This window comes from Microsporum canis, genomic scaffold (genome assembly GCF_000151145.1).
Source record: "Microsporum canis CBS 113480 supercont1.7 genomic scaffold, whole genome shotgun sequence".
Taxonomy (NCBI): Eukaryota; Fungi; Ascomycota; class Eurotiomycetes; order Onygenales; family Arthrodermataceae; genus Microsporum; species Microsporum canis.
Window position 1 is genome coordinate 743,910 of NW_003299163.1, and position 24,604 is coordinate 768,513.

Below are 24,604 nucleotides of genomic sequence, written 5' to 3' on the forward strand. Positions count from 1 at the left end.
ACTCCAAATAAGATATTATCACGTGACATCGCGCTTCGCGTTTTTCGCGCTTCTTGATAAGATAAAATCTTCGACCGCCGAAAATATTCACGATCGTTTTACACGAATGAAGCCTTGTGGTGTAGAGGAGGGACAAAGCGAGATATTTCTCTCCCTCCTGGAGTCTGGTGTTAACCTCTACTCCTGACTATTTGTCACTTAAACCCCCGCTACTACCTAACATGCCACCAACTCTGACTTCGCCGTTCTTTCGTCCAAATGGCCAAACGGCCAAAAGACCTTCTCCGTTATCTACAGTGCCAAATAAACCGGCCCCAAAACGAAATGGGAGTATTTTGAATTTTTTTAAAAAGTCGGACGCGCCACCTAAATCTACGCAGCCCCGAATCACAGAGTACGGAATCAGGAGCAGGGGAAACTCCCAACAGCGTCCACGTCTCGAATTAACTAATGACTCTACATCCGGGTTGTTTTTCGAAGATGCGGTCTCAAACAACTCAGGTGTAGAAGAGCAAACGAAGTATTCGTCCTTCTCCGAAGACCAGCTTGAAGTACCGGATACTTTTTGGCACCTACTACCTAACGACACCGAAAACACCTATCGCGAGGAGGACAGGTATAACGAGAGCCCTAGTGCGGTGAAAAGGCGTAGAACAAGCCACGGGATTACAGAAACCGATTCTACAGGGGCTGATAGCACGATTCCTGCTGCTGTTAGCGATAATACATCCGGCCTGCTATCACCACGAACTACACCTGGAATAGGGGGTGTGAAACTATCACCCGTTACCCGCGCAAACCTCCATGGTCCATTTCTAGATGAATCTGATAGTGAAGATGACAGAGATTCGTCCTTAATTACTGATACACGAGAGTCAACCCGACAAGGAACTCTACTCAAGGGTCAAGATCTTACCTCACCCTGTACCCCACAGCTTGCGGCATGTTCCGTTCCTGCCACAGAATTGTTAGGTGAGGAGGATTCTAACGGGTTTAGTTTTCAAGCAGACAATGATTTAGAGAGAGGAGGAAAAGCAATTGATTCAAGCCACAGTGCTTCAAACAAACAGAAATTATACCCAGTAGCCGTCGAAGATGTGGGCGGTGAATTGAGTAAGGCTTTTTCTGACGAAGCGGCAGTATGCCCAATATGCCAAACCAGTCTGGGCGGCCTGTCTGATTCTGTAAGTAATACCTAATTTCATAAAGGGGACATCTATTCTTGACGGATGTTAATGCTGATTCAGGAAGCATCTCTGCATGTGAATAACTGTCTGGACGGGAATCCTAATTCGGCCATTGCTGCAGCAAAGGATAATCAGTTTAGTCAACAACCTCCACACATATTATCAAGCATGAAACGGAAAACAGCCCCTCGACCTGGGCAAAAGAATCCATTTTCTCTTGATTCGGCCTCGTTGCCCACATCTGCATTCACAAAAATTATGTCAGGAAACGAAGAAGACACTGCTTGGAGCGTGGCATCTGCTCGTGAGGAGGCATCTAGAGGGAGACAGGCCTATGAGCGGACCTGCCCATTTTACAAAATCCTACCAGGATTTTCCATAACCGTAGATGCTTTTAAATATGGTGCTATCGAGGGATGCAGTGCCTACTTTCTTAGCCACTATCACAGCGACCACTATGGTGGCCTTACATCGTCCTGGTCACATGGTCCCATTTATTGCAGCAAAATCACTGCCAATCTCGTCAAACAACAGATAAAAGTAAGTCCGGATATGGTTTTTGAACTGGAGTTCGAAAAACGAACGGAAATACCCGGGACCGATGGAGTGAGTGTCACGATGATTACTGCAAACCATTGTCCTGGCAGTTCTCTTTTTTTATTCGAGAAATCCATCGGAAACGGAAAGGCTGCAAGGGTTCATCGGATCCTTCACTGTGGTGACTTCAGAGCATGTTCAGCTCATATAAACCATCCTCTTCTCCGGCCAGATATCAAGGATCCACATACTGGCCAGTTAACCCAACAAAAGATCGATGTCTGCTACTTGGATACGACGTATTTAAACCCTAAATACGCCTTCCCGTTCCAGCAGGATGTCATTGACGCATGTGCGCAAATGTGTGCAGGGATAAACGAAGGTTTTTCTGACACGTTTGGTGCAGGGAAAGGACAAGCGATGTCAGGGTCTATGGCTCCATTCCTTCAGAGAAGCAAGAACTCGGGCCGAACCTCCGCGGAAGGCCAACGTGATCGCGGCAAACTACTTGTTGTCATTGGAACATACAGCATTGGCAAAGAACGAATATGTTTAGGTGTTGCTCGCGCGTTAAACTCGAAGATATATGTTTCGCCAAGTAAGAAACGGGTATGCACTTGCTTGGAGGATGACGAGCTCTCTAGCGTCCTTACTACGGACCCCCTGGAGGCCCAAGTCCACATGCACAGCCTAATGGACATGCGCTCAGAGACTCTGTCTGAGTACCTAAATTCCCTCAAGTCACATTTTTCCAGGATCATTGGCATCCGGCCCACCGGTTGGAGCTATCGTCCACGTGGCGGAACATGGGCTGACAATCCTACCGTCTCTTCGGTTCTTCACTCGGAGGCTTGGAAGCCTCGCTTCTCCGTCAGCGACCTTGTGCCACAGCGTGGTAGCACCAAAGAGGCTGCATGCTTTAGTGTACCATATAGTGAACATAGTTCGTTCCGCGAGCTTACGATGTTCTGTTGCGCATTGCGGATATCGCGTATCATTCCTACCGTAAACGTTGGCAACCCAAAGAGCCGTGAGAAGATGAAATATTGGATCGACAAATGGGAGGTAGAGAGGAGGAAAAATGGGCTATATAAAATCGAAGATGATGACATACGGTGGTGAATGTGCCGGCAGTCGTATCCGTTATCATAGTTTATTACATTATAGCATTTACATTGAACATCTTGAGAGGGATACCGAAATTTTTATTTAGTTATGCTATTTACATATACTTCGGTTCAACATGCTATGTCGTGTATGTACACTCAGATTCGAGTAGGAAAGTATGTAAGTCATTTGATCCATGAATTTTATGCAAGAAAAAAAATCCTCATTCATCCGGCCGCTTTGACTTTTCATCCCGGTTCAACCAAGGTGGAATCCACCAGTAGCCCTGTTCTGGAAAAATAATTTGGGGTCAACGGCACGCCTAACGGCTAAAGCTCTCGCTCTCGTTTCTGGTGCCACGCGTCCCCAGAAGTCTTGACGGGCATTCAGGTCATTCAAGTAGAGGGGCGTATATGCCTTTGGTAGCTTTCCTTCCTGGGTGTATTGCTTTATCATCTCTCCCTGGCCAGTGTAGTACTTGCGGGTTGCTTTCTCCATTACAGCATCCGACGAGGAGCTGTTCCAAGATACAGCAATCTGCAGCAGCATGTAGTCAAATTTCGGGTCAAAGCCCGCAACGTCCTATTTGAGCAATCATATTAGCACCAGGATATTATTCCTCCAGCTGCAGTCAATATTGAACTTACACCTCCCGACTCCCTGGCCTTTGTGGTAATGGACCGTGGCAACGGCTGGAGAGCAAGAGAGCTTGTCGTTCCAGGAATATTAACTATGTCATTTGTGACGTCGTCCCAATGGTCAATAAAGGATTTGAAAATTTCGTAGCCATGTGCGCCAGTGGGGTGAACACTGGTTTCGGCACCAATAGAAAACCTATTACCATGACGAATGTATTCATCATTGGCAAGCATTAGGCTATAATAGCTTTGTCTCTTCACAGTATTTCGAATATATGGGATCTGGGTGAAATTGCGGAAAACTTCCTCGGGGGGACTAGGACCGTCATATGTCAGGAACACAACCCATGTCACGGTAGGATTGCGGTTGATAGTGCCAATAATCGATGCCTTATCATCGCTATTGTACTCGGCGAAGTCTCGAATTGCCCGGGTGAGTGCCTCCGTATGTTCATCAGTATAAAACCGAGTGCCTCCCCAGATCTAATTTATATCATATTAGCCGACCATCATTTTATACGAACGGTTCTTTGATGCAGGCATAAACTCTGTACCTCTGGGTCTTGTGGATGAGTTTTGACAGTAAACGCCGTAACGATACCAAAGTTCCCAGAGCCACCCTTTAACACGGCGTACAGATCTATGGGGTGTCAGGTTCAGGTGTGTCAGGCTGCATTGGTGGTCGGCTTCTACTTACCAGGGTTTGATGTAGCATTTGCATTTACAATGGTGGCATTGGCAAGCACTACTTCAAAGTTGACAATGTTGTTTGTAGCCCAACCGTACTGGCTGCCGAGAAAACTTAGACCGCCTACATAATGTTAGTTACTGTTGAATCAAAATTGAGTAGAAACTGAAAGGGTAAGCCTACCTCCCAGAAGGAGTCCACCAACACCAATTCCACCAAGACGGCCACCCACGACTGTTTGGCCCTTGTCCTTCAGGCCGCCAACCGCCTCTTCCCACTTCAAGCCTGGCCCAAGAATGGCAGTCTGAGACTGTTCGTTGTAGGTTACTTGCTTCAGATTGCGAGTTGAAATCAACACTCCATCGTGTATACTGGAGAAAAGTTGGTTGGGCGAGTGTCCACCAGATTTGATAGCAAAACGAGTCGTGTTTGATTCCTGAATTGCCGCAACGGCCCGTGCCATATCCCGAGCATTTTTGGGAGCTATAATGCAGTCAGGGCGTAGTGCGGAGCAGGCTGTAGACCAATAATTCTGCTGTTCAGTCTCATAGTCAGTAGTGTGAGGCAGGTCTACCTCCACACCCTGTGCCAGGAGCTTCAGACAGAGCCGACTGTTCGGAAACGAAGCAGCTGCGGCCGTGGCACCAAGTAGGGCCACAACAGCTTTGAGCGTGGCTGAAGGCATGTTGTTTTTGGTATTTCTCTCTCGGGTTTCCAAATGGTGAAAGATGTACATATTCTACCCGGAGAAGGAAGGGGATTTGGGCCGTCATTTTATCCCCTTCTCTTTTCTACATGATTGCTTGCTACTTTTGCTTGCTGTGGACGTATACCAGTGGTTACCAATTTTTTTTTGTGCTTTCATTTTCTTCGATACAAAAAATCATGCCGCATCGTCTGTTTAATACCCGGTAGGCGCCACTTAGCTAGAGACATGGTGATGGCAATTACAGAGTAAATAAATGTCTTTATTCTAATGCTTTGCTCTTGCAGCGCAATTTATGCATAATTCAGTTCTAAGATTTTGACAGTTCGCTTAGAATGCTAGAGGTTATTAAATGCAATTTCCACAAAGTGAATACCATCGTTGCCCGAGTAATTATTATATACACCAAACTCCTAAGCCAGCTATCCGCACAATCAAACCCCCGCGTAACCACCAAATTTCAAATATCATTATAATCGTGTAAGGCTTGAATATATTCAAATCGAGTCCCGATAGCGATGGAAAGAACGGAAAAAATAACCAAGAACTAGTAGTCACTGTAGATGATGCATCTAGGCCCTGCTTCGAAGGACTCTTCGTCCAGGACCAGGCTGCTCTACTCCTTGGGCCTTTCTAGCAGCAGCGACTGTCATCTTTCGGGCAGTCGAGGCAGTTGTTGCTGTTGCCGTTGTTGCAGCGCGACTTCGAGACGTCACGGGTTTCTTCGTTGAAGATGAAACCGTTGTTGACGTTGAAGCCTTTTTAGCTCCAGCAGTCCTTGTAGAGCGGACAATCGTAGTTGCTGCGGTTGCTGCTGAAGCGTTCGATGACGTAGTGCTGGTACTAACTTGTCGGTTCGTTTGTCGTGTGGCTGTCCTCGAAGGCACCTTCCTTGTACCAGCCGGTGCAGATTTAACAGACATAGCCTTCTTAGGCCTGGGGACTCTCCCTGGTGCAGAATCGGAGCTTGTGTCTGGAGGAGTTACTCTGCGAACCCCGGCTGCGCCTCTCATTGTCCTGAGTCTAGGAGTACCGGGAGTGGCAGCGTAATTTGCGTTCTTTGTTGGACTAGCATGTTTGAAAGGGGAGAAGGCGCGGATATGATAGGGTTCTTGCTGTTGTGGTTTACTGGGTGACATCTTTAAAGGAGATTGGGGAAATGTCCTGGAGTTGGAGGATTTTGGCGATAGAATGTTGGACTCCGTGCGTTGGGAAACGGTGCGGGCGGATGCTGCTGGCAAAGTAGGTTTGTTACGCTGTTTTGGATTTGTGAGCGGATGGTGTGTAAGGTCTGGATACCCGACATTCTCTTTATCGGAAGAGCCATGGCTATAGATATTCCGTTAGAAACTCCATCATTTAACTGGACAAAGGGCAGATATACCTTTGACGCGACGCCCCAGAGCGCACCATCGATGTGGTATTGCTGCTTGAAGTTGCGGCCGATGTTTGTGTAATGGGGCGCACCGTCCTTATGGTTTTAGACGGTAATATCGGCTTTTTGAACGGAGACTTGGTGTCTGCCTCTTTGGCAGCTTCTGAATATTTCGCGAGTAATTCGCCCAGGTTCTGTTTGCGAAGTGCCATCGGAATTCGGTTTATACGCCGTTCAATCCTCGCTCGTAAGTCTTGCGCCTGAAGGGCATAATGTGCGCGTAGTTTACGCGCTCTTTCAGTGACTAGATGTTACTGTTAGCAGTGCATTACTGATGCCGGGTGCATACGACGCGATATCCTACTTTCTAGCTGAAGATTATCAATCAAAGCCTGCTTTTGTTTCTGTGTGATTCTTAGCTTCTTCTTCGACGGGCTCCTAGTAGGAGTATGCACTTCATGGCTCTGGTTACTTGGCTCCGGCGACTTGCGTTTCCTCGAGACGGCGGTCGACATTTCGGCGTTTAGGTCTAAGACGATGCTCGTATGACACTGTTCTTCTCTCAATGATGTATTGGGTCCAATATCGCAGTAATAGTCCTCGTCGCTGGTGTTGATGATGATGGACAAACAAAAAAGCGAAAGTCGCGATGTAAACAAATGTTGGGCTTATATAAGCATACCTGGCTAGTCCCGATTCGGAGCTTCCGCGGCGACCTTTGAAGCTTCACTTCTTGAACAACAAACGACGAAGCATTTCTCTACAGACAAATATATCCTTTTCTCTCTCGATCCTCCTTGCATAGAGCTCCTGTTGTTGTCTCCATTATATTGATTAAGTCAGATACTGCTCAAAATACCGCCACCATGTCGCTCGAAGCCACTATGATCATGTTTGTCTCGCCCAGCCATTGTCTGCTCTACAGGCGGAATGCTAATAAACTATGGAACAGTATCGATAATAGTGAAAGCAGCAGGAATGGCGACTACCTGTAGGTTATCACGGAGTTGATAAAGGCACTCGGAGAACTATACATACAACTACTGACGAGAGAACAGCCCCACAAGATTCGAAGCTCAAGCAGATGCCGTAAACATGATTCATTCCGCAAAGACACAAGCGCATCCAGAATCGGCCGTTGGTTTAATGAGCATGGGAGGGAAGGGTCCAGAAGTCCTAGTTACCTTGACCGCAGATATTGGCAAGATCTTAGAAGGACTTCACCGAACGAAGATTGGAGGAACCTCACATCTGGCCTCCAGCATACAGGTTGCCTATGTAAGTGTGTAATGGGAACATTTCATGTTGTATTAAATGTGAAACTAACCGCTGTTATTCTGTTTATTATAGCTAGCACTTAAACACCGAAAAGAAAAAGCCCAACGACAACGGATTATCGTCTTCTCCTGCTCCCCCGTTGTTGAAGACGAAAAGTCCTTCATCAAACTAGCGTTGAAAATGAAGAAGAATAACGTTAGCATCGACTTTATTGCGTTTGGTGAACTTGACTCAGAGACAACAAAGAAGCTAGAAGCATTCCACGAGGCTGTCAACAGCGGAAATGGATCAAATCTCGCAATCATACCCCCAGGCCCCAACCTTCTCAGCGATTCTATTGTGACAACTCCAATTCTCGGAGGAGATGGTACCGGTGCGGGGCGTGGCGAGGAAGGAGGTGATTCTGGGTCTGGATTTGAATTTGGTATCGATCCCTCCGCCGATCCGGAGTTGGCGTTTGCGCTACGCATGTCATTGGAGGAGGAAAAGGCACGATTAGAGAAGGAGAAACAGGAGAAGGAAAAGGAGGCTAAAGGATCGATGGAGAAGATCGCGGAAGAAGGCGGGGAGACGCAACCGCTTCTAAATGAGAACGGAGAGGCCAGTGGGAGCGGAAGCGGGAAGAAGGATGGTAAGAAGAAAGAAGACGGGGACAAGATGGACACCTCGTGATGACCGTTCAGTTGGTCTACGAGGAATGAATGTGCAGATTATCTAGACTATTGACACTCGATGGCATTCCTGGCGTTCGTAAATCGATGTATTTTACTTGATATTGGACTCGGAAGTGACCTCAAAACCGTCCAGGGCGAAGCAGAATCGGTCGAACACCCCCATATACCATCAATTGTTCATTAATTCGTATATATTTGTTTTAAAAAAAGAAGACCCCCAGTATAATGTCTATATTTACAGTCCCCTTTCCCATCTCCAAATTCTATCTCCCCCTCAGCCACGTCCCCAAATGCCGATCAAAAGACTCGCATCTCACCGGCATCTCCAGCTGATAGAACGGATTCTTCATAACATAGTCCGCATACAACTCGTATATCCTCGCAATCACATTATCCACATTAGGCATGAGCGGATCGGTAAAGAGCAAGAATTTGGTGCCCGTCACCGTTTGAAAGCAGGTTAACCTGAACCGTTCGGTCTCGAGAACTTCCAGCCCTGTCTTTGGAAGGCCTGGATTGGGCAGCGTAGAGGTCAAGGGTAGAGTTGATGCTGAAGTGTTGGATGTTGCGGGAGCAGAGTAAGGGATTATAGGGGTGAGAGAGCGGGTAATGGCATGAACGCTGGTTTACAAGACGGCCAGTCAGTCAGCTTGAGTTGAGTACGTGGGATATGTATGCGGTTGGTGTTTGGTTGGGTAGTAATGCCGTTTGCTTGCTTACCCATGAAATGTGCCTGCGAGGACGAGATAGTCGTTTGTCGAGAGCTTCTGGAGACCAGCTTGGAAGTCTCGTTGGTAGACCAGGCCACCGGCCTTGTTAATGATGACGAGGGAGTAGACAACCCTTGAAGAGAAATGGGTCAGTAATGCGAATGCGCCGCAAGCTCCTTCGAGCTATCTACCTATCCATGGCATGAGAAGGCCAACTCACATTGCGTTTAGTCCGTTTCCATTATGGTTCTTTTCCTGTTTGTTGCTATTGACGGTGTCCCCGTCGGGTGTGTCGTCGATCCCAGATACTCAGGCTCCCTCCGTCGTCCTCGTTTGTTGCAGCAGTGAATGAAGAAGCTGATAATGAAGCTGTTTTGCGTCTCTTGTTTTCCTCGCTCTTCGATGTATTGTAACGCCAGTACAAAATTACCTGACGATTGGCGGAGAGGGCGACACGTTACCGTATTGAATATTACACTATAAAATACGCCAACCCCAGCATGAATATTTTTACTTCCTTCGGATCTACAGAGTGTATACGGAGTATAACGGATGCAATATGATGATAAAGAGGGGCTCCATCTCTACAGTTTAGTGCTGTGCCCGTCCTCTGATGGCGGGGTTCTATCAACTGGAGCCGTTTCATGGGCCAGCCAAAGGGGCTATGACGATTGGCAGAGCGTGCCCGAAAAAACCGAGCGTCAAGATGCCCAAAAGAAGGCAGGAATCTAATGCATCTTTAACGCTCATCGGCACCAGGATAATCCCAGCAACTATGGAGGGCGCATCAAGGAGGAGTTTGAGGCTCAAGTCGTGCATTTGCGGCGCAGGCTTGGGGGGGAGAATCCGGCCCTGCAAGGACAGCAGAAAGGGGGGGGGGGGAAGTGCAAGCATGATTTATCATACATACGCATGGAGATGCCCCCATGGAAGAGAGGAGGAGGAGAAGAGGAGAAGAGAGGGAGATCACCTTTCTCCTCCCATGTTCTTCCATCATGCTGCTTGCATCTTGCATCTCGCATCCGCAAATTCATCGCAAGATTTCATGCAAGCCGGGGCTTATCGATAAGGCAAACTTCCGCTAATATCGTGAAATAAAAGTATGGGGCTCGCGGAGGTTCCAGGGGGGGAAAGTTCTGGGCTGGGAGCTTTGCGGATGTTGCTGGATGTCCCAGTATGAGGCCGTAGACGAAACCGTAAGACAACGATATAGCAAGCCAGGAAGTAGTTTGGTGATATCTGTCATATTATCGAGAGCTTGCACACTAAGCTTGAATGGGCGGGGACGCTAGTTAAGGATCCAAGCTGCGATTTCCAAGGAGGTGAAAAAGCTGTAGTTATTGGATGTTCCCGTCTCTGCCTTTTTTTGCTTCGCCCTGCCAGCCCATGAAGGTCCTTTGAGAGCCCTTGGAAGTCCGCTCGTCGTCTGCTTACTGCGATAGCTGCCTGCTTGTATGTATCCACTCGTACGAGGACCGTGTTCGATCATATTCACTCCCTAGCAAGCCCTGTTAGAGGAGTTTTCCAGTGAAACCAGTGTATAAAAAGACGAGCTCGTTCCCGTCAGCACCACAAGTTGATAGGTAGGGTTTCTCAGAGTGAACCAGACCGTCTCTGTCTCTGCTCTTCTTCCTTTACTCACCTGTTCACCCGCTGTCGGCTCAGTTTGCTGTTTCTTATGTGAGCAGGCTGAAGCTGAAGCTGAACTTGTCATTGCGGTTTCCTTGCACCTAACAAAAAAACAACAACAACGCCAGCTTCAGGTTCACTTTTATAGCTGGCTTTGCTCTTCTTTCAACCTTCTCTTCGGCCCCTTCATGATAGCTCTCCTGTCATGACCTTGTAATGATCTCTGGAAGAGGTTGAATTGTCATCGGAGTTGCTAAAACCAAGAGCCGGCAATCTGATTGGAAAAGGAAGAGATTAAGAAAAACACGCTGCAACTTCTCTCAGGTAGAGATCGAAGGTTATTTGAACAGCCATGTCGAACCAGGCTCTCCTTCGTATCGGACGGGTACGGTCTCCTATTTCTTCTAAGCTCGAGCTGTCCTAGCTGACATTCAGACGGGGAACATACAGGAGATCAGCCAGATCCAGCAGGGAGCAGACCTCTGTGAGTAGAGACTTCTGGGCTTCTCTCATGGCCTTGTTCATGGCCCTTTACTTCTTTTGTTCTGGTCAGTTGCTTATATCACCTCCGTTCTAGCTCTTGCCGTGGCTTGCCAGGAAGCAGACATCCGGAATGTAAAGGCTCTGATCGTTGGGCCGCCTGGGACTCCTTATGAATTTGGCTTCTTCGAGGTATGCTAGCGGATCTGTCTCTATCATTTATGAGCTTTGGCTAATGTTTACGACAGTTCTCTATCAAATTCACTGAAGGTCAGCACATATACCACATTGAGATATCATCTGCTCATATAACCCTGACCAGACTACCCTGCCAATCCACCACATGTCCAGGCAATGACCACCAACGGTGGCAGATGCCGTTTTAATCCTAACATCTACGCGTCTGGAAAAGTTTGCGTGTAAGTGTTGATACATTATTCATACGGTACAATTCTCTGATGTTTGATATAGGTCTATTCTCGGGTACTTCAGTCCCCATTCCCCCAATAACAAAGTAATACACTAACAGAAACTACCAGAACATGGGAAGGAAGTAGTGGAGAACAGTGGTCCTCAGCACAGGGACTGGAGTCCATCTTGATCTCTATCCAGAGCTTAATGTCTGCCAACCCATATGAAAATGAGCCAGGATTCGAGAACTCCAAGTCACCTAGTGATCTTAAAGCGATGGAGAGCTATATTGCTAAGGTAATGCTTCATTCTGACTAAATCTTGTTATTTTTTAATACTGACAGCCCTAAGATTCGGCATGAGAATATAAGAATATCAGTAATCCAGCACCTGGAAGAATGGCTCGGTATCCAACCTGATGGCACAATTGTGCCACCGTCTGCAGAAGGTACTACAGAAGATGAAGAAATGTTTGGAAGTGAAGATTACCAGCCTCCATTTGAACCATTCAAAGATCTCTGTAAACGACGGTTTCTCTGGTACTACGAGACATATAAGAACACTATGGCTGAAGCAGAGGCAAAAAGCCCTGTTGGTTCACGCTTCCAGAGAATGCAGTTCGAATTCACTGGGAACACGATGGACGGCCACTTCAACTATACAGAATTAGCCAAACGACTGGACGTCATCAAGGATGCTATATTGAAAGAAACAGACTCCTGGGCAGAAATGGGTCTGAAAGCAAAGAAAAACGAGTCAAGGATCGCTGTCAACCTACAACGGCAATACGAGCAGATAGTCGAGGACCTGAAAAACAAACGACACTTCACTATCGACATCTCTTTACATGACGGTAACCCCCTCGTTTGGCAGTTGACCTACTTTGGTCGGCCCATGTCACACCTCGACGGTGGAATCTTCAGAATCAAGATCGCACTTAGCCCGAATTTCCCAGACGAGCAACCTCGAGTCATTGTTCAAACCCCGTTATTCCATCATCGCATCTCAAAGGACGGCATTCTCTGCTACTTTCCAAAAAAACTAGAGGATATGAAAGCACATGTCGAGGCGATCCTCGAAGCTTTGGAGGACGAATCTCCTCCATATGATCCCCGGGCAACTGTGAATCCGGAATGCTCCAAGCTCTTCTGGGGCTCTGTAGAGGACAAGAAAAAGTACAACCGCATGTTAAGACGATCAGTTCAGCGCAGCATAGAGTAAGTGCCTGCTTTATACCTTTTCTGCTCTTATACTACTATCGAATTGAAGGTTAACTACAGTATAGAGAATGATATCGTAACCGTAACCCCTCTTAAAACGACTTTAAATACTTCTGAGGTCTCAATTTCGGTTCTTTAGGTCTAAGTTACATTTTACTATTTGTTTGTGACTTCTACGACATCGTCACTGCGTTGTATTTAATGGCTTTGTTCTAGCGTCTGAACTCACCACACACACTTCTTTTCGAGATGTCTGTTAACTCAACCATTTGTTTATGAATCCATGTTAGCACTTATTTGCATATTCCTCCCCCAACAGGCCTCTGGCCATCGAAGTCGGCCTGTCATTTTAGTATATTTTTCTATCTCTCGACTACCTGATAAAAAATGAGTACGACTATATATCTATAATGGCGAAGTTTATGGATGATATGCATCATAATTAGTAGGTTTGGGAGAATATATTAGAAACAGATATATAATATGGCATTAACAAGGACTATACGAATCAATAAATCACAAAAAACATAAGGCAAAATAACATATGAACACAACTTTTGTTTCCCCAATAACTAGTATCTGGGGATTGGCCTGACAACTAGTACTCCAGTTTTCCATTTTGTAATGCGAGCGCTAAGAGTATGGAACCAAATTTTTGCATTTGCGATTCATTTGTAATATTCCAGGAGTACAACTCGTACATCTCCATTAACGCAACTGCGGGGCCGTTTGATGGCTTATTATGAAGGTAATCAACGTAGCGCTGGTCGTATTTGGCGATAATAAGTCGAATATTCTCACGCTCTTGAATTATCATAGGCCGTCTGGGTATTATTATTAGCTATATATCCTCTATGTTCACCTGAGTATTACTTACCGGTATGGTTGTTTGGCTCCTGGTGGATCTGGTTCCTGGAAGATCCATGCCGCCATTTGGGCAGTTGCCTGGTAGATGACCCTGTTATTATACTCTCGGCTGGTAGGTTTCACCTCCACAATAATAGCAGATGGTTTCACATCCTTTGACCCTGGGTTCCATGAAGCTAGATGACCATCGGTCCTGGCCTCGAAGAGATAAGGCTTATCTGCGTTGCCTTCTTCAGCATCCTTCTTTCCAAATTTGAATCCCTTTCGGACTGGTGACCATTGGAGTTTAACGCCGTTGTGGTACATGCAGATAGAGGCCAGGAGAGCAATGAGGAAACCGTTAACGATTTGCTCGTCTTCAACTTTAGGGAAAGCCCTACGAGCCGAACGAGGGCTATATTTGTGTTCATTGCTGGTCGAGTCAGACTTGTGGGTCGCGTCGGATTTGCTGGATAAACTCTGCGATGGGCTCTTCTGTGACTCTTCGCCAGTCTTCATATGACTGAACGTTCTGGTCAAATCCTCCATGGTTGAATCTCTCGCAGCTCTGTCAAAGTCTGAGTGGTGAAAAAGTCCATCACTGCGCGTAACCTGGCCTGGTGGTGTCCTGTATCCCTTTTTATCCAATGGACTAGATGATCGTTCTTCTCCATGTGAGGGCGTCTTTTTATCCAACGGGCTGGATGATTGTTCTTCTTCATGTGGTGGCGCCTTTTTATCCGATGATCGAAGTCGGCTAGCTATAGGGCTAAAGGAGACATTTTTGTCCTCCGCTTCCCCTTCATCGTATTTTATTGGCAGACTGACTACTTGTTGATGAGTGAACCAGGTGTATGCAAATGTGCCAAGTCTGGGAGGCGGAGCGGAATAGGTTGTAATGGGTGACAGATTTTGAAGATATGCCAACCAATCTTTGTTTTCGTTAAGCCACTTTTCTGACTCGTTGACCCTTTTGATTCCCCATTCCTTGGGATCCTTTGATTTGATTTTACTGCGTATAACCCAGAAGCTTCGAAGAAGGAGGTATTGGGCTGTACTGATTTTTGATGCGGAATCACAAGTTGTGCTGTGAATGCTGGCTTCTCCAAGACTATGTTGCTTGACAAACTCAGTCCAATCCCTCCTGTCTTCAGGGAACTTAACGATATCAATCGACATAACGGGGTAATCCTGTGGATCTGGCTTCGGGGGGGTTGTGATAATGTAATAATCTTTTGGTCATGGCTTCAAGAAATTGTGACATGAACTGGTTCCATATCACATCTTAAATAGACTTCCCACACCTTGTAGGTATATTGGATAAGTACTAGAGTGGTTAATGTAAGGCTTGTTACGCACCATCCTTGTAATTAAGGCCATGCCCGTGTTTTGCCCTGGTACAGTAGCTTCAGGCCTCATTGGCCAGGGAAATATCACGCAAACCGCCCCCACTGGAGAACCAACAATTAATCATACAGGTGCTCAAATGATAGGAGGAAACTCGCAGCGCAGTTTTAAGGAGTTCAAAGAATGTATCAATAGCGGCCAGTGGGCGTAGTTTCGTTCGATAACAGAGGCTCCATATAACCCGCGCCATAAATAGGTGAAACTTTGTTGGGTTGGCGCTTAACAAGGGTTGGAAAACTAAAAATACAATTGGAATATGCAATGAAAACCAATGAATACCTATATGCGAGTCGGATCCCAAACAAAGTTAGCGCCAAAACTTGATAACTCGTCTCTGCTGCCTTGGGGGCCAAAGTGCAGAACTCCTTGGCAGTTAGTAAGTTTGCTATAGTTTTGAGGCTCGGCGCTTAGTTTAATACCTAACGGTTAGTACAGCGAACAAAGTAAATTTGCGCGTATCACGTGATATAACTAAGGTTGTTTACAAACGCGAAGGCAACAACATCGAATCTTGCCACGAACAATCCAGACACAGAACCGAAAACTATCAAGACCAGAGCAACCACCCTTACACTAGAAACATTAGCCATGGAAGATCCTATCAAACTAAATACGGCAATCCTCAATACACTGATGGACCACAAATATCATGTCACTATCAAGCTCAAGACCATTATCAAACGTCTCAAACCCGCAATAGACAAGAATAGTATTTACTTGTCAGACGACCAGCTGCAAAAGTACGGTATAAGTAGATCGAGAATGGATTTAGAGAAAGGGGGGCGCTTTTTCAAACCTCTTTCACAGCCATACTTTGGGTCTTTGGCTCGTCACGAAGAGTTTTATGAAGTGGGTGAATGGGAAGCCGATCCGGATGAAGTAGATGATGCAAAACATATATGTTGGAGATTAGAGCAGCTTATTCAATCAGAGATTCCTGATAGTCCAAAGGATAGGTTTGGTATCCCTCAGGCATTTTACGAATATACCTCATGGGGCCCGACATTGTAAGTGAGCATTCCAGCCTTTATACACTGGTTATTAATATTTCTTACTTTTTAGTCTTAAGCGATCCCTTTATGGTGGCCATTGGGGACGTCGTGAACCAGGTAGAGAACCAACAGACTGGCGCTTTGAACGCGGTTATGACAGACAGATGCGAGGCACTTATCTTGAGCCACACGTTATTTCTTTCTCGGCCCATGGCTTGTACCCAGACGAAAGTACAGACTCGAAAATAACTCGAAGTGAAATCCTAGTGGCTGCGGATATTATGAGGTATAGGCTTAAGATGAACGTTTTCATTACCAATGACATATACCCTGTACGATAAGTCCTTGACACGCTGCGATCATATCGTTTTGAACTCCGAAACTAACTATTTGTATATAGATCCTCATGGTTTCTTGCTTCAACCGACAAGTTCGCATGAACGAAGTTTATTTCGAAAATGAAACTCTGCACTTCAACTGTACGCCATTTATTGACCTGAGCACTTTTGAGAGATCTAAACTCGACCTATATGCACGCTGGGGTTTGAGTGACCCTGTGGGCCAAACTAGCAGATATCCAAAAATCAAACCATCGGCAAATACAATCATCAATTATTTCAACGAAGAGCTCTATAGGAAAAAACAAAAATCGAAATCTCGCTCGGATCTGCCTGAAGCTCCAGTGCTTAAGCGTATTCAGGAGCTTAGGGGGAAATAGAAGGTTCATTCAGCCTTTCATATGGGCCTATTTTTTTCTCTCCATTTTTGTTTAGCTGATTATCTTCTATCTTCTTATTTCTTGGCTAAAGGGTAGGATTCGGCGTGGAGCCTTTGTTGCTATCATTATGCTATTGAAGGTCTTGTATAGATTTATCTGGATTACGAGCTTTTAATACAGTATTTACGGACGTTATGTCAAGAAGAAATCTAGCTTTTCTACATATTTATAATACCCTAATTAGATTCACACTACAAACTTGCAACTAGCAAAGGACCTATATGCACTCGCTTAGAAAACTGTAACCATCCTTTACCCCTTTCATGGCAACCGGATCCTTCTTGCTTGATGGATATAGATCAAATAAGTGCAAGGCATCCTCTATAACTACCAGCCCAGCTGGCACGCCCACTTCTTGAAGAGCTTCATAACATTTTTGAGATGACCTACATGGAACTAAGTCATCACGGGTTCCGTGTATAAAAAAGGTAGGTGTTTTATAGTTGCCTGCCCGAATCTGTGCTAGTGGGCTGATTGCTTGAATCTGTTCTGTAGATGGGAATGGAGGGTTTGTCACGGATTTTATACTAGTGCGTTTAAGCCCGTTAATGAGCACGGGTAGGCTTTTGCCCTCCCAGTTCATATGGAGAATGATCCTACAACGAGGGTCATCGAGTGACATCCAGCCACCCAAGGCACGCCTGGAAACTCGTGGTGTGTATCCAACGACAGGGCTATCGTGGAGCCCATTATACAGAAAGCTGTAGCCATCTTCGGGTGGTGGAGTAGACTTTTGGCCAAACGGTAAATTTGGAGATGACCAGAAAGGATCTTCATAATCGGTTGGGCTATAGAATGCTAGAACTGCATCTGGAGGCTTGATCCCCAGTGAAGGTGAAGTCCATCCTAGTGACATGGCAAGATGCCCACCAGATGACCATCCGATAGCCACCACCCTATCTCCATCTGGCCGGATGTCTCCTCGACGGAGGGGTAGAAAAGGCAGAGTCTTTCGTGACCAGTAGAGTGCATCACGGACATCCTGCATAGCTCCTTCACGGATCGTAGTTTCAGGGCACAGCCTATAATCAATGCTCACGGGCAGAAAGCCGGCTTTTAGAAGGATCTCAGTCTGATCATCGCGAATATCTTTTCGAGTATATATGACGTGTCCGCCGCCGTGTATCATAAGGGCTAATAGTATGAAAATCAGCTTTCTAGGATTAGTCTTAAAGGAAGAATTCGTTCTACCCACCGATTGGCAGGGGCATATGACTCTTGATAGGGTCCGTCGGATAGTAGATATCCGCTGACAGAGCAATTCCATCTCGTTCAGCGAATACAACTGTTTCTATATCAACTTGGGTAGGATAACAATTGATTTTTGAAGACGAAGGAGGCGTTCTAGAGCCCGTAAGGAGTTGAGCAAGCCCTTGAACGTCGGCGATGGCGGCGAACTCCGCATGGGAGATGGATACTCCAAATCTCTTGTTCATCTCTGAAAAAAGCTCGGTGGCTAAAAGGGAATCTATCCCGAGATCTTCAAGTATTGAACCTGGCTCAATTTCTTCAATGGGGATTTCTAGAACGTCAGCCAACATGTCTTTTATTTTATCCACAAGCTGGTGTTTTCGGGTAGCTTTCACTGGATGGTGCAGAGTTCCGTCAGGTGAGGGGTTGGATCTCGGGGTAGAAACTGGAGTCAAGGTAGAATTATTGACTAACGATTCATTCTCTCCTGGAAGAAGTTTGGAGAGCCCCCAGACATCGGTAACTGTTGCGAAATCTGACTGCAATATTGACAATCCAAAACGCTTGTTGATCTCTGAAAACAGCTCTGTAGCAAGTAACGAATCCACACCAAGATCTTCAAGAGTTGAATCGGTTTTAATCTCTTCAACTGGAATCTCTAGAATATCCTTCAGCATATCTTTAACGTCGTATAAGGGTCCTAGAGAGTGTTGAGGCTTTTCAGATGCCCCATGTAGAAGTTGAGGAACCGGCGAAGGTACAGCTGTAGGAAGAATAGGGGTAGAGATTTGCTTTTTGTCTGCTTGGTCGGAGCTATATTCTGTAGAATCAAGCTGAATAGGAGCCTTTTTGACGGTGACTTTCTGGTTAGATCCATTCTGCATGGAGGCCGGTTGATTGTTCAACTTTCCAAGAACCTTTCTCAAAGACTTGGTTGAAACCCTTTGAAATTCAATTGACATAATAGTGAGAACAAGATCCCCTGTATCTGGCTCAATTATAAAAATGTTGCACTTCAACCTTTTAGGGGAGGGTATATTAAATTTGGAATAAGCAATCCAAGTTTTATTCTCTTCTCTAGCACTTGCAATGAATCTCTGAGTGAACACCATGTCTTCAATATAATTGCACACCCACATCTCACCATCGTCGGGAAGAGAAAAGCAATTTGCAAGTATGCCTGAGACTTGAGAGAAGCTGTCTATCAGCACTGGGTCACAGAAACTAGTTCCCATTCCTCTTGGCCGTGTAAAGGGTAGAGCTACTCTGGCAGCTGCCTCATTTCCTTGACTATATATGCTTTGGATACCATGATAGTAATCAAGGTAAGTCACTACCCGACGCATGGCTTGATAGGCAGTAGGGCCTTTAAAGCCAATTGATGTAGGAGAGCTTTCAATTTCTTCACATCGGCGAAGCATGAGGCTTTGGAGAGCCTGTAAATGATTAATGGACACTGGGATGTCCGGGTTGGAAATTGTAACGTAGCCCGTACTATGGGTAAGCGAATTGTAGTCGTCGATCTTAGAAAAGATATCAAAGTCCCAAGACCCCAATTTTAATTCTCTCCTCACGAGTTTTAGAAGAACTTTTCCGGTCGGATTGGCTATCAGAGGCGAGATCATGGCCAATTTTGATATTTGCGGCATGTAACCAGTTTCAGCATTCGATATCATGAGAGATGCAATGAGAACGAACTCAGTATACATTGAGGCCGGGACAAGAGTTTGGTCGACAAATATGTGGCCCCTTGTATTGCTTTGATAGAGGTCATGACTGGGATTGATTTCGAAAAGAGCTTCACCTTGACTAGGATTATGTGAGAGCAGCGTAACCAAGTCTGGGTTTGAAGCCATAGGTGTAGAGGTTGTAGTAGAAATTTCGACAAGCGACGCTCTAGGTTTATAGTCCACCCAGTGGCTTGTCTTTGCAAACTGATAAGGAGGGAGGTTTATCCAGTTGAATGAAGTGTGCTGGGAACGGTGGAATGGCCAGAATTGTACTCTCATGTCGTTAGACCATAGCTGACAGATGGCTTTTGTGAGGTTGGCAAAGGCATCTAAACTTTGGAGAGCTGTAGGGATATATGTATGTTGATGCATTGAATTAACACACTTTTTAACCATGGGTATAATTGGTGACCCTGACCCTGCTTCTAGCCATATTATGGGACCATCAAACTGCGTTTCGACTCTCCTGACGGCGTTCATAAAATAAACAGGCATGCGAGTGTGCCGGGTAACCTTCTCCGCAGTTATACTAGACCAGTCATCTTCATTAGAGCATGCCTCAATAGGAATTTTGGGCGCTTCAAAATGAAGGTTGCCCATATCTTGAAGAAAGATAGGGATGATCGCATCAAGTAGCTGGGAATGAAATGCATGGCTATTTTCCAAACGTTTAAATTGGAAACCGGCTGAAAGGCTTGCAGCGGTACTTTCAATAGCCTCGATGGATGCTTCGTCACCAGCAATAACAAAGCTGCGAGGCCCATTATAGCATGCAATATCTGCTACAAGGTCCTTAGTTTGCTGCCGAGCGAGGAGAAGAAGTTGATCTACATCTAGTTCATCGCCCTTAACTGCTAGCATAATTCCGTTTTCAGGACCGCAGCGTTCCTCAACAAGCCTAGCACGGGTGGACACGAGCCTGAATGCATCAACTAGAGAGAGCGAACCAGCCACACAGAGAGCAGTTAGTTGGCCAAAGCTATGACCAATGAGTTTATCAACTTTTAAGCCTGAACTTAGCCATGACATGGCACATGCATATTGAACTGCGAAGAGGGTGCAATGGAGCTTGATAATATCATCGATGGGGGTGGCATCAAATATTTCTGGGAATAGGCTAGGGAGAGACAGTTGTTCCACTAGAACTGACTCGCACTCATCCTATAAGCAAATTAGCATATTGAAAAGGAAAGAAAATTGCTTTTGATTAGAGCTTACCAAATGGCACTGTAGAAGAGCGCTATTATCATACAGCTCTTTTGAAATATGTGCTCTTCTGCCATTCTGTCCACCAAAGCAGACAACGACAGATGATTTTCGACGTGGGAGTTTTTGTAGTTCAATAGCGCCAGATGCAGCGTTTTCAAGCTGCTGGGAAAGATCCTCAATGTTGGCACTACCAAAGATCAGCATATTCTCAAAGTCCCTATTTTGCTTTATCGCTAGGTTATATGCGACATCGGCTAGGCGTTTCCCACCGAGAGATGCTTTGAGAATGTCACAGTAGCAGCGCACTGCTTCTGCCGTCTTCCCAGAGATAAATATAGGGAAATTGGTTATCTGAGTATACATTTTGGGAGTGATTGCTCGCTCCTCAACAACCAAAGCAGCATTATTCCCTCCAGCGCCATAGTTATTAACTAGAGCTATGCGTTTAGCGATCTTCCACTCTAGAGATTCCGTTGGTATCAGAACATGGTCTTTACCCAGAGGTTCAATCTTTGGATTAAGACTCTTAAAATTGGCCAACTTAGGTATCATCTGGTGTTGAAACATTAGAACTGTTTTTATCAGTGAGGCTACCCCGGAGGATGCCTCAGTATGACCAATATTATCCTTGACAGAGCCAACATAGACATTATCATTTCGGTTAAGTCCTCCAAAGGTCTTTCGGATGCTCTTGAATTCAATTGGGTCACCGACTTGCGTGCCAGTGCCATGTGCTTCCACATAAGTCACATCTTTGGCAGCTACTCCGGATCTGGCCAAGGCCCTCTGATAAAGAGAGCATTGAGATGGCCCATCGGGAACAATTATAGCGGAGTCATTTCTTCCCTGGTTCACGGCAGACCCAGTGATAACACCAAGCACAAAGTCGCCGTTCCGCACTGCATCCCTGAGCGATTTCAACACAACAATGCCTATTCCCTCAGCACGGCAATATCCATTAGCATCTTCGTCAAACGCTTTAGATGCTCCCGTAGGGCTGAGGAAACCGGCACCAATCAGATTTTGTGTCATTCTGGAACTGGTCATGGAATTAGCCCCTCCCGCCACGGCAACAGAGCAATCCTTCGTTTGAAGGGCCTAGGGAAATTAGTATTTGGAAACTGATCAAACAATATATGATTATTAGTTAAACTAACCTGGCATGCGGCATGTATTGCGACCATGGAAGCAGAGCATGCTGTGTCTATTACCATTGATGGCCCTGTCAAACCAAGGCAATGGCTGACACGACCGCTAATGAACGATCTCAAGGTTCCAGTGAGGGAGAAGGCGTTCACAGGATGTGAGCACACGTTATCCAAGTAATCATCGTTAGCTGAACCAATATAACATCCAATTTCTGTGTCGAAGCCATCGGCATGAAGGCCGTAATACCCAGCAGACTCCATAGCTTCATAGGCGACCTCAAGGCACAGTCTTTGCTGAGGGTCCATGGACTTTGCTTCTCGTCCAGAAATACCAAAGAAACGGTGATCAAATAAATCTAACTGGCGGATGTAACCTCCCCAGAACGGGCCTTTTGGTTCACGAACGAGTTCAGATGGATCGAATCTGTTTTTAGGCATTTGTCTGACAGCACATTTTCCATCCCTAATCAGATCCCAGAATTCATCAATAGAATCGGCGTCGGGATATCTGCAGGCCATGCCAATCACTGCAATTGCAGATTCAGGTATAACGTCCGCATCTTTGAAATCCAAACCCTTCGGGACCGGCTCGGTGAATGAAGAAACCTGAAAATCTCCATCAAATGTTTCATAATCTTCTTCTTTGGGATTCACTGTTGCTCCTTGTACTCCAAAGCTCACAGGTTCATTGGTATCAGCCGTTTCTCCAACGATGATGGCTACAAGCTTGATGTTCAGCATTGTCGCCAAATTTAGTAAAGGTTTTACCATCAGATCCCATCTTGATGGATCAGTCAGGATCGAGCGTAATGCAATGTTATGTAGCGCGCCCTCCGTTATGGTTGTCCCTGAGATGTTGGATAAGAGGAAGGCCTTCACGGCATCGGCGCTTGGGAGTCGAAAACGGTTATCCCGCTCACAGAGAGCCGAGATGGCTTGGGCTCCATTAAGATTATCTCGGTGATGCCATCTTCCCCGTAGTGGAAGCGAGATGGATGACGCATTTTGTGTCAAACGTTGTACCCTGGGGCCAAAATGGCAAACTCGTGCCATGAAGTCAGACGAGTCATCTGCTTTGATATCATGTTTCGCCAGATCTACTATAAGCGACGCTAGATCGGTTTCTGGCGCGGTGATGGTCACTCCTCCTGCATAACTGATGCAAGAGATGTACGCCTTTTGACTACAATCAGTGATTATCCCACGGCTATTATAGGAATAGGGAGAGGGGGAAAAAGAATGAAAGTGCTAACCTTGGGGTATATATCTAGTATATCCTTTAGATCCTGAGGCTGTGTTGCAGAACCCTGTCTAAATGGAATGGCGGATACGGGGCCATGACCGTTTTCGAGGGCATCCGCATCAACTATTGCTCCCATGCACAAGGCGAGTCTCACAGCTTTGGGAGCGAGCTCTCGAAAGTCTGCCTCACTCTTTGAGCAGGAAATCACAATGGCTGTCAAGAAACCAAGACCGAAACCTTGAACATCCACTAAATGAGATGTATTGCCGAACCCGTGATTGAACTTCCTGAGATAACCAACAATCTGAATAATAACGCTTAATGGGCTTTGGAGGAGGTTGCTGATGGGCTCTGTTAAAACGGTGAGCTGGCCTCCCTTGAAGAACCGGCAGAGCTCTGTCAATTTCTCCTGGGCAGGAAGTTTGCATAATTGTGGCATAGCTTCGACAATGACAGGCCATAGTTCCGGGAGCTCGAATATTGCATTTAAGAGGAAGACTAGCCCAGGCGTCTCTCTTAACAAGGTGCGACTTTCCATCATCATCTTAGAGGTTATCATTCCCTGAGGTCTAAACCAAGCTGAGCAAACCCGCCGGTTGCCGTCACTGCCATCTTCCGTATTCTGCATGTTTATGTGGTATAGAGCTGAGGCAGATGGAGGGGCTGGCAAGAAATTGAAAGGTGTTGCGGGGTAGGATGCAGAGGGTATTCTGACCACATATATAGAGGAATAAATAGGCTGAAGCTCTCACAGCATGGACACGAGCGATGGCTCCCCATCGCGGCATTGGTTAGTCCCCACCACCGATTCAAGCCATCGTGCATTAGTATTACCAAAAACAACCGTCCAAATCCTCCCTTCGGCTCCTACAAATTATAAAATGACAAACGGAATGCATGCTAGACAAAGAGACCAGCAGAAGCAGAACTAGGGGGAAATTATATGAAGGACCTGGCTCCATTTCTCATCTCCGGTATTAAACTATTCTCAAACCGAAAAGATGTTGTGTTAGTGTCCTTTATTGTCTGTTGTACAGATCGCATGATATCTTAATACTCGAGATAAGCAAATTAAACAAAAATAAGAATGCGGAACTCCACCGCAGATCTACGTTTAACGCCAGTCAAAATAGGGTTAGGGTTATGCGGGAGTTCCCGCGTGTATAATTAGATCAAGTGACTTGTCAATATCAGCTGTTATTTAGTTTTATTTGATTATCTTCCCACTCCGCAGTTAATGGGTGACTAGGGTTTGGCGCGGGGTTTTTGTTATTATTGCCTTATGCTGTACTAAGATCTTTATAGGTGACGTTAGGGTTTCCCGGTATAGTCATGCAGAGCAGTAGTTATCTATAACATAAGGTAGGAACGGTAAAATGAATGATAAAGATCTAGTTACTTCCACTACTACAGGGAGTAG

General features: G+C 45.8%; 9 protein-coding genes across 9 annotated transcripts; 4 read left to right on the top strand and 5 right to left on the bottom strand.

The window, feature by feature from the left end:
- Nucleotides 1-221: 221 nt before the first annotated feature.
- MCYG_07458 (DNA cross-link repair protein pso2/snm1) lies at nucleotides 222-2,846 on the top strand (the record flags this gene model as incomplete). The annotated part of the gene is made up of 2 exons (XM_002843629.1): nucleotides 222-1,184; nucleotides 1,248-2,846. 2 exons carry the CDS (start codon nucleotides 222-224, stop codon nucleotides 2,844-2,846), a joined length of 2,562 nt encoding a protein of 853 aa, XP_002843675.1.
- Nucleotides 2,847-3,089: 243 nt separating this feature from the next.
- MCYG_07459 (FAD binding domain-containing protein) lies at nucleotides 3,090-4,842 on the bottom strand (the record flags this gene model as incomplete). The annotated part of the gene is made up of 5 exons (XM_002843630.1): nucleotides 3,090-3,413; nucleotides 3,479-3,952; nucleotides 4,024-4,109; nucleotides 4,167-4,280; nucleotides 4,341-4,842. The coding sequence occupies 5 exons, from the start codon at nucleotides 4,840-4,842 to the stop codon at nucleotides 3,090-3,092; spliced, it is 1,500 nt and encodes a 499-aa protein (XP_002843676.1).
- A 593-nt stretch (nucleotides 4,843-5,435) lies between these two features.
- MCYG_07460 (conserved hypothetical protein) lies at nucleotides 5,436-6,753 on the bottom strand (the record flags this gene model as incomplete). Its single annotated transcript, XM_002843631.1, has 3 exons — nucleotides 5,436-6,192; nucleotides 6,248-6,542; nucleotides 6,603-6,753. 3 exons carry the CDS (start codon nucleotides 6,751-6,753, stop codon nucleotides 5,436-5,438), a joined length of 1,203 nt encoding a protein of 400 aa, XP_002843677.1.
- A 351-nt stretch (nucleotides 6,754-7,104) lies between these two features.
- Nucleotides 7,105-8,188, top strand: MCYG_07461 (26S proteasome regulatory subunit rpn10; the record flags this gene model as incomplete). The annotated part of the gene is made up of 4 exons (XM_002843632.1): nucleotides 7,105-7,130; nucleotides 7,203-7,229; nucleotides 7,297-7,516; nucleotides 7,589-8,188. 4 exons carry the CDS (start codon nucleotides 7,105-7,107, stop codon nucleotides 8,186-8,188), a joined length of 873 nt encoding a protein of 290 aa, XP_002843678.1.
- A 265-nt stretch (nucleotides 8,189-8,453) lies between these two features.
- On the bottom strand, nucleotides 8,454-9,099 carry MCYG_07462 (Trappc4 protein; the record flags this gene model as incomplete). The annotated part of the gene is made up of 3 exons (XM_002843633.1): nucleotides 8,454-8,811; nucleotides 8,911-9,033; nucleotides 9,092-9,099. The coding sequence occupies 3 exons, from the start codon at nucleotides 9,097-9,099 to the stop codon at nucleotides 8,454-8,456; spliced, it is 489 nt and encodes a 162-aa protein (XP_002843679.1).
- Nucleotides 9,100-10,881: 1,782 nt separating this feature from the next.
- On the top strand, nucleotides 10,882-12,779 carry MCYG_07463 (ubiquitin-conjugating enzyme E2Z; the record flags this gene model as incomplete). Its single annotated transcript, XM_002843634.1, has 7 exons — nucleotides 10,882-10,914; nucleotides 10,980-11,013; nucleotides 11,107-11,201; nucleotides 11,361-11,428; nucleotides 11,549-11,717; nucleotides 11,772-12,637; nucleotides 12,701-12,779. 7 exons carry the CDS (start codon nucleotides 10,882-10,884, stop codon nucleotides 12,777-12,779), a joined length of 1,344 nt encoding a protein of 447 aa, XP_002843680.1.
- A 569-nt stretch (nucleotides 12,780-13,348) lies between these two features.
- MCYG_07464 (conserved hypothetical protein) lies at nucleotides 13,349-14,665 on the bottom strand (the record flags this gene model as incomplete). Its single annotated transcript, XM_002843635.1, has 2 exons — nucleotides 13,349-13,376; nucleotides 13,518-14,665. The coding sequence occupies 2 exons, from the start codon at nucleotides 14,663-14,665 to the stop codon at nucleotides 13,349-13,351; spliced, it is 1,176 nt and encodes a 391-aa protein (XP_002843681.1).
- Nucleotides 14,666-15,481: 816 nt separating this feature from the next.
- MCYG_07465 (uncharacterized protein) lies at nucleotides 15,482-16,603 on the top strand (the record flags this gene model as incomplete). The annotated part of the gene is made up of 3 exons (XM_002843636.1): nucleotides 15,482-15,900; nucleotides 15,956-16,217; nucleotides 16,286-16,603. 3 exons carry the CDS (start codon nucleotides 15,482-15,484, stop codon nucleotides 16,601-16,603), a joined length of 999 nt encoding a protein of 332 aa, XP_002843682.1.
- Nucleotides 16,604-16,880: 277 nt separating this feature from the next.
- On the bottom strand, nucleotides 16,881-23,812 carry MCYG_07466 (polyketide synthase; the record flags this gene model as incomplete). The annotated part of the gene is made up of 5 exons (XM_002843637.1): nucleotides 16,881-17,797; nucleotides 17,859-20,745; nucleotides 20,803-21,891; nucleotides 21,951-23,117; nucleotides 23,195-23,812. The coding sequence occupies 5 exons, from the start codon at nucleotides 23,810-23,812 to the stop codon at nucleotides 16,881-16,883; spliced, it is 6,678 nt and encodes a 2,225-aa protein (XP_002843683.1).
- Nucleotides 23,813-24,604: the final 792 nt, after the last annotated feature.